Source organism: Trematomus bernacchii, unplaced genomic scaffold (genome assembly GCF_902827165.1).
Source record: "Trematomus bernacchii unplaced genomic scaffold, fTreBer1.1, whole genome shotgun sequence".
Lineage (NCBI taxonomy): Eukaryota > Metazoa > Chordata > Actinopteri > Perciformes > Nototheniidae > Trematomus > Trematomus bernacchii.
In genome coordinates this window covers 2,667,579-2,675,635 of record NW_022987698.1, presented here as the reverse complement: position 1 = coordinate 2,675,635, position 8,057 = coordinate 2,667,579, and the positions used below count along the sequence as shown (strand labels likewise).

At 38.6% G+C, this 8,057-nt stretch overlaps 1 protein-coding gene across 1 annotated transcript; it reads right to left on the bottom strand.

Moving 5' to 3' along the window:
* Nucleotides 1-140: 140 nt before the first annotated feature.
* On the bottom strand, nt 141-5,643 carry srsf3a (serine and arginine rich splicing factor 3a). The gene is made up of 7 exons (XM_034138932.1): nt 5,543-5,643; nt 4,801-4,854; nt 3,859-4,063; nt 3,635-3,775; nt 988-1,011; nt 814-897; nt 141-734 (listed from the first exon to the last, which is right to left on the bottom strand). The coding sequence occupies exons 2-7, from the start codon at nt 4,802-4,804 to the stop codon at nt 707-709; spliced, it is 486 nt and encodes a 161-aa protein (XP_033994823.1). The 5' UTR covers nt 4,805-4,854; nt 5,543-5,643; the 3' UTR covers nt 141-706.
* Between the last annotated feature and the right edge of the window lie 2,414 nt (nt 5,644-8,057).

Sequence of the window (8,057 nt, the reverse complement as noted above, 5' to 3'; positions counted from 1 at the left end):
TGCATGTCATAAGGCAACAGAAACGGTACTTCCTGAACTGAATAAAGCTTATATTTTTACATTTGCCAAATGTCATTTGATTATGGTACATGGTTAGTTTAATATTTAATACTTCCAAACAAAAAAAGGCAACAAAGAAATAGGCTTGACCTTGGAAAACCATTTATTGAACACATTTTCTTAACTGCAGCACAAATTGTCAAGAGTCAAGCGAAGTTGAATAGAGCATTTTGTTGCAAAAATGACATAAGTAAAATACAGAATTACAGATTATGTTTTTGGCTTCAAGGATAGCCTGCAAATAACAGCACCAGTATTTAACATTTTGTTTGCCAGTCTGATTTCTGTCATAACATAAACCCCTCTAATGGTATGTCTCACATTAACCCATTGCCAGTAATTGAATTGAGTCAACCAAGAATAAAAAAAGGAAACAAAAACAAATAAAAACATCACATGAGCTTTAATTCAACAGTTAAAAAACAGGATGGCAATGGAAAAACTAAATCCAGTACTCCATTTCATAACATGCGGGGGAAGAGAATTCGCTTTAGGAGAAAAAGACATCAGACCGTTGTTAATTCAACAGACTGGTATTACACAAGTAACTTGGCCAACCCTAGAGAAAAGAAAGACATGACTATAAAAATTGGTATTTTCCCCAACCATAGCTAGATCCCGCACACGAACCATCGCCTTGGGGTCCTCATTTTCTGTCGTTAGACCTGGAACGACTGTAAAACAAACAAACTAGTTCACAAAATGAGTCTCAAAAGTACAAAGTAGTAAGTATAGTGATTTTTTTTAACTTGCCTCCTTGACCGGGAGATTGATCTTGGGCCCTTCTTGTTGTCTCTGGACAGAGAGCGCTGTCTGCCTCTATCTCTTGAAAGAGACCTGATGCAACAAAGCATAAAAAAATGAATATGATTATCATTGATTATTAACAAAAGCAGAGTGTAAATAAAACTGTTGTTACTCGCTTACCTGCTGCGACTGCGGCTCCTCCTCCTATAGTGTATGTGAAGTAAAAAATGAAGCAAAAAAAAATTAGGGAAGAGATTTTTTTCTAGTGAAACCTTTGGTATTCTTGATCCTTAGACACGGATGACACGTGGTTACACGTAGTTCCTTGTCTGTTAATAGAAGGATCATCTGCATCCATGAACTGCATCAAGATCAACTTGATAAAGAAGGAATCTTTGTCAAATGAGCACCAATAGGGGGGCCAGATTTCAGAACAAAGCCAGGGCTCGACATTAATGCTTTCCTTTGACATAAACAAATAATATGTCACAATTTAACAATGGTCTGTCTGTTGCTATTGATTTGTGTTTCCACCACACAGCTTGTGCACAATGACCTCCGAGGGTCCACACAGGGGACCTGAACAGAGACGGGTCATTTTCATTTTTAGTTAAAAAAAACATTAAAAGTGTTTTTGTTTTTCTATTAAGACACTGGAGCACACTAGAGCCGCGTTCACACCAAGTACTTTGCCGTACTTAGTGCCGGCACTTATTACCCCAGGGCACTTATTACAGATCGCGTTCACACCGGAATAAGTTCCCTGAGGGAAGATTACGCAAATGAGCCGCTGACGTCACTTCGTCTTCTTCTGCTTTGGGTTTACTGGCAGGCCGCAAACAACTTCACGGTGTATACTGCCGCCCGGAGACCCCGGCCGGAAGTCCCCGGAGTTGGGGACTGGCTTCAGTAGAAGCTGCTGGGACTCCCAGCAGCTTCTACTGAAGCCTTCCGAGTAAATCGCCAGAACGCTGACACCTCCTCATCACTCCACCGCTCCCATGTTTTCTTTTGTGTTGCCATAAGTTAGTCTCTCTGCGTTTGTGCGCTGGGCGAATGCTAATGCTAATAATGCTAATGCGAGGATAATAAAATGGCGGCTCTACAAAACATTTTTTACGGGGCGTGGTTTGCAATTCGCCCAGCCAATCAGAACTGGGGCACTTTTTCCCCCCAGGAAAGTACCATCTCTCAGCAGGCACTAAAAATGGGGGTAAAAGTTCCCGGCACTAAGTTTTCTTTTTGGTGTGAACGTGACATAAGGGGTACTAACGGAACTAAACGCGAAAAGCACGGGGAAAAGTACTCCGGTGTGAACGCGGCTTAGGAGCGTGGATATTTTCATGGAAAAAAGGGGGGAACATTTACCTAAAAAAAAAGGTAGTGGTTTAATGTCGAGCCATGAAAATGCCCTTGGTAGCCCAATTATATGGTGAACCTCTAATAACTGTAGTTCATATCTGCAAATATAAGTTAAAGACTGATGACAAAGTTCCTTGACCACAACTTTTGATCTGTAGATTTTTGCAGCTCTGGACTGATCTTGCTCTAAGTTACATAACTGCTGAGGGCAAACGGTCAAGCACCTTTGAAAGTTAGAGTAAGCATAAAAACTACAAAGAGCAGGATTAAAAGCAACTTACTATTTTGGGGGAATTGGACAAGATAGAAATGACGCAAGGAAGCCAGACTGATGGTGAGGGAAGTCGAATTGCAGAGAGGATTTGCCACATGATGCAAATGTTGGAGATATGAAGTTGCTTGGTGGCTGGTTGGAAGGGGTAGTTGTAGATTTTCCCTGCCTTTTTTGGGGGGGATGATGGGAAGGGATGTAAGCCATGGGCTGTTCCCGTTGATACAGTAGTTGTGTGGCAAATAGAGAGTAAAGATGCTGATTGGTTGATAATGTGAAGTGGGCCGCTGTCGATTGGATTAAGGTTGGAGGAAGAAGAGGAGGATGCTGGGAGCTGCATGCTCAGGAACCAATAGGTTGGTGGAACCTGACGACTGGCGGTGCGCCTTGGTCATGTGACAACACCACCCAAGCTGATTGGGGCTCCCTGGTCAGCAGTCACATGATGCTGAAAGAAGACTAGTTGACTGACTCAGATGGTGAGAAGCGTGGTGGTGACTCTGTAACGGGGTTCAGTTTTATTAATATATGGCAACTGAACTCAGAAAGAAAACAAAATGTAAACCTGCAAGAAAGTAATTCTAGAAAGTACCTATGAAAATGTTTGATGGAGTGCAAACTATGCTCCTTGAAGCAATATCACTCTGTTAGAGCTTGGTCTTTTATAAGACAACCCGTTATTAGAGTTCATAAATAGTCAAGTGCTGACATAGGCTGCATTTGGAATTGGATGTAAAACTAGGCAAAACTGGCAAAGACAAAAATACTTTGGAAGAAAAAATAACAATTTCTTTTAAAAGCATCACTAGTGTAGATTTGTTTTTGAACACCTAAAAAGCAACATCAGTATGTTAAATCCTGAAGCAGGCCAATTCACAGATTATCTATTTATGAACTCATTTTGTATGTAAACTACATGATTTAAAGCACTAAGAGTGCCAACGATAACATTTAGGCCATTGTGACAAATGATCAGAAACTTACCCCTACTTGGTTTTGGCTTAAAAAGATTGACTACGCTTTAATTGGTCTATGATATAAAGATATACGATTATTTGTCAGTGTGGGAGGTACAAAAATAATGGTTACAGTGTGTTGGGAATGTAAATATGCTTTTTCAGTTGTTTAAAAAATAAAACACTGCAAATGAGACAGTAAATAAAAGAGTAAAGTGGTCCAAAAGAAAAACCATACCTGCGTCTGACTGGAGGACTACGTCGTCTAAAATCATCTCGAGGGCGTCTGCTACCGCCATGGGACGGAGGATGGCCACGGCTCCTTGAGCGCTTTTCGCCATTGGATAACTCGACACGCACTCGGCAGCCACACATAGTTCTAAAGAAAAAGTCATCATACGAGTGAGAAATTCTAACATGTAATGCAAAAAGTACAACTGAAAAATGTGTTAACGGATTTACCTTCCATCCAGTTCTTTCACAGCATCGGATGCATCTCTGGGGTCTTCAAACTCTACAAAAGCAAAGCCTGGGGGATTCCTGGCGACCCAAACACTTCTTAAAGGGCCATAGTACCCAAAGGAACTTTCCAACTCTGTCTTGTTTCCATTGTTTCCTAGATTCCCAACATAAACCTTGCAGTCAAGGGGAAACTGGTCACTTTGGCCTAAAAGAAAGGGCAAAACATAGGATGAGCGTTCAGACTTGTAAGAAGTATAGACAGTGAGTGTACCTCAGCTTTAATACAATTCCATAAACAATTAATTAACATTAACTCTTATTTTGGTGTCAAATGCTTAATGCATATATATATAGTGCAGACATAAATAAAACAAATACAAAAGCATTACTGTCCAGTAAATGCAAACTGTTAAGTTAAAATATAAATATGAACACTTTTAACTGTATCAAGGTATGATGATATTTCATCTGTTTGCATGTTTGTTTGTTCCTCTCTATTGTTGTACTGCTGTTCCTATTTATTGTTGTACTGCTGTTGTCTGCTGTACTCTATTTAATTATGTTTTTATTTCTCTAGTCTTGTTGTGGTCATTTAACATCTTGCCAAGGACAACAGTAGAAAATTAGCCTGCTGGCTAATACTGGCTCATTTACAGCAATGTGGATTAATGTGCACTGTCCTTTAAATAAACAAACAAACAAGAGTAAAGCTTTATCTGCGGGTGTTTATTTCACACACAAAATGCCATATTTGTTATGAGAATAACTCCTGCATGGGCAGTCATCCAGTCCCTTAACTAATAATGGAGCTGGGTGTGTCCAGATGTAGGTGGCTTGTCACCTCATCTAAAGAATGTCACCGTGGAAACAAACACCCGGTAGTGAAATAAGTTGGAGCCAAAAGTAGCACCAGGAACTCAGTAGAAAATAATCACAACTTACTCATTTCACCAGATTTAAAATATCTTCTTTTTACAGTCAAACAATCAGATGTGCCTGAAAAGAAAGACAGAAAGTGTTACAACGACATACCTGGACATCTTGGTATCAGTGATTGGCTAACGTTATGGGGATAACATCGAGAGCATCAGGAAATGCTTGTGATTTTCTAAAACAACGACACGAGTCTAACTATATTTAAAATCACAAAATTAAAACACCCCGTGCTGTTGACCCTTTTAATTACTTGCATAAAGTGGACGCCATCGTGTATTTTATCATTCTACTTAAATGTTAACGTCGACTGCGCATTACCAAGCTAACGCTAGCTAGCGCTAGCTAGCAACCAAAAGCATTTGTGATTTGCTAGCTTGTGCGCAACAACCACCGGGGTATCGTTAGACTTATATTTTCATCCCTTTGGTTAGATCAAGACGAGTATCTGCGTGATTTACACAATCAGGTCGCATACTTGATCAGGTTTAGTGTAATTTGTCCACCAAATAGTAACGTTCACGGGATTCCCAACCCCCACAAATAGCCGTGCAAACATTAGCCGTTAGCACAATGTAGTTGTGATAGCATACATATTTAGCATTTACCACGACGGGGAAAAATAATTAGCCCATCCACATACTAATCACTATTACATGTAACAACAATGGAATGAACACAGGAGATGGAGGGATATATATATATATATATATATATATATATATATATATGGTATGTAACGTTGACTCACCTTTTCGTAGCTGCAGTTCGACAAATGTGTGGAGCAGAAAACACGCCGTCCGGTTCTGCTACTAGCTTAACATGTCCTCGACTTTTTCTTTGGTGTTTATTGGCGGGTGGAAGCCCAGTGTACAGAGGAATCACCGCCAGCGCCACCACCTGGCCTGGAGTGTGAAATAAAAAAGGATGCTGGAATTATCAGAATCAGAATTCCTTTATTTGCCCAACAAATACAAAGGAAGTGTAGAGATTGGTATAGCAAAAGTAATGGTAAAAAAATAAAACACTCTTAGATAAAGGGCATGCACATACTATTTAAAACTCCATAGTTTCTCTTTTGTTAACTGGAATTCTAACTGGACATTTTACATTTATATTTAATGTAATATGCCATTCCTTGCACACTTCATGTAAATGATATACTTTGAAATTGTGTTAGCTGTAATTTGGACCTTCGAAGTGTATATTTGTAAGATATTCTACTGGGATATTCTACTTTTTAGTTATGTTTGATTTTATATCAAGTGTAACATGTACAACGTAGTGTGATAGAAACTAGATAAAAGTGTACAATTATATATGAGTGACTTATAGATTATTGTTACAATATTACAATTGTCAAACTATTAAAATGGTCAAATTTGATTATTTTAGTTTAATCTATTTCATTGAAAAATTACATCAAGTTGCCTGACATTTTCTATTAAAGGTAGGGTAGGTAATTCACTTCAGAAACACTTTTTGTTATATTCTATGGAATGCTCTTAACATCCCGATAGCAATGAATACATTAAATGCTTTGACAATAAATATATACAAATATTTCATCTGTGGAAGCTGTGGCGCTGTAAAAAGCAAGTCCAATTACTGCCTCAGCCCGTGGCAGATAATTGGATGGCCTACCTGCCTGTCAGCCTTCCATCTGTGCTCAAACGTATCTCGTGCCCTCATTGGTCATGTGCGCGTTCGTGTGTGTTGGAGGAGGGGCTCTGTGAGGAAGTCTGAAGGAAGGGGCAGATTTTTTTCGGTTGTGTACAAATTCTAGCTGGTTTCTCCATTCTTACCTACCCTACCTTTAAGAAAAGATTAAAAGCCATCATGTTTTTCATCTATATCAACAGAAGAAGGTCATTTGACTTGATGTTGTATTTTCAATATATAAATAATACATGTTTATATTTTTCTTATTGTGTCGCTGGAATGCCCTTAATACATTTCCATTTCATTAGAGAATAAAGCTTTCTTGTCTCCTCTTATCCAACCGTTTCTGGTTGGCTACTTGGTGTGATCCGGTTGGGTGCATGCCTATTTCATATTATGTGTGATTGAGACCCTGCATGACCTACTCTCAGACAAGTGATGATATTTTTCCCCTCGTTTCTTGGCCACCGCCCTCCCAATAAACACAAAGAGATAACATAAAAAAAAATTAAAAAAAACATTGACTGTACAAAAAAAGCCCAGTATTTGTATAGTTCTCATTACCTTCAAAACATGTTAAATGTAATCATTCTGAAAATAAATATTTTTGTCCATTTTTTTCACCTTTAATAATATTGGATTTCATTGATCAAAATGTTAAAGGAAACCTCTTTAACTTGGTTAAAAACTAAATGTGTCCCTAACCTGCAACATGTGGATGTAATAGTTTAAAGCAGAGCCCTAAAGACTGTCTTTGTGAAAGCATTTGAAAACCATTTCATATTATTTTATTGGAAAACCGGTAACCTGAATTCAGAAACATATGCATTATGTTAGTAACTGTCCAGCATTTCAGCATTAACAAGTCGTTTAAACAATTCAATACCATTGCCCACCCACATTTCACAACATAGTATATTTTTTATATTGAATATTTTTGTTAATCCTTCACTAACATGAAAAGGAACCATGACCAGGAAGCATGACCACCCACGTAGATATACAGCATATACACATAGAAATGACGGTTTGACAAAAGGGTTCTCAAAACTAGAAGAAAAATGATATGCCCCAAGGGGCGCGTTGTTAGTCAAATATTATTCTCATTCTTTATAAATAACATACAGCACATACCGCCAGGAATGGAAAAGTCGTTGTTTGGAGATGAGGGGGCTCTGTGAAAGAGGGGAAGGGACGTAAAAGCCACAAGGAACTATGTGATTACCAGTTACTTGTATATATTGTGCTTGTGCAATGGGATACAGCTCTAGCCCCCTTTCATTGCCCCTGACTGCACAGACCTCATCTGTTGTTGCATACTGGCTGCTGCATCAATTTTCATTTAGAGGATTGGGACAGATCGTCTCTGGAAGCAGAAGAATTGGTGGGATAATGGTTAGTAGTGGTGAGTTGGGAGAGGGCCAACTAGCTGAACAATAAATCATCAGGTCTCGTTAACTCTTGTGCAACATTTCCACGGGATGGTGGTTTGATGTAAGCATCAAATCGTTTTTTTTTTAAATTCACAATTAAATGTGTGAAAAAAGTTCAAAAATTGTATTATTATTATTAATAGTTAATATTTTAATAAATGAGATGCCCGA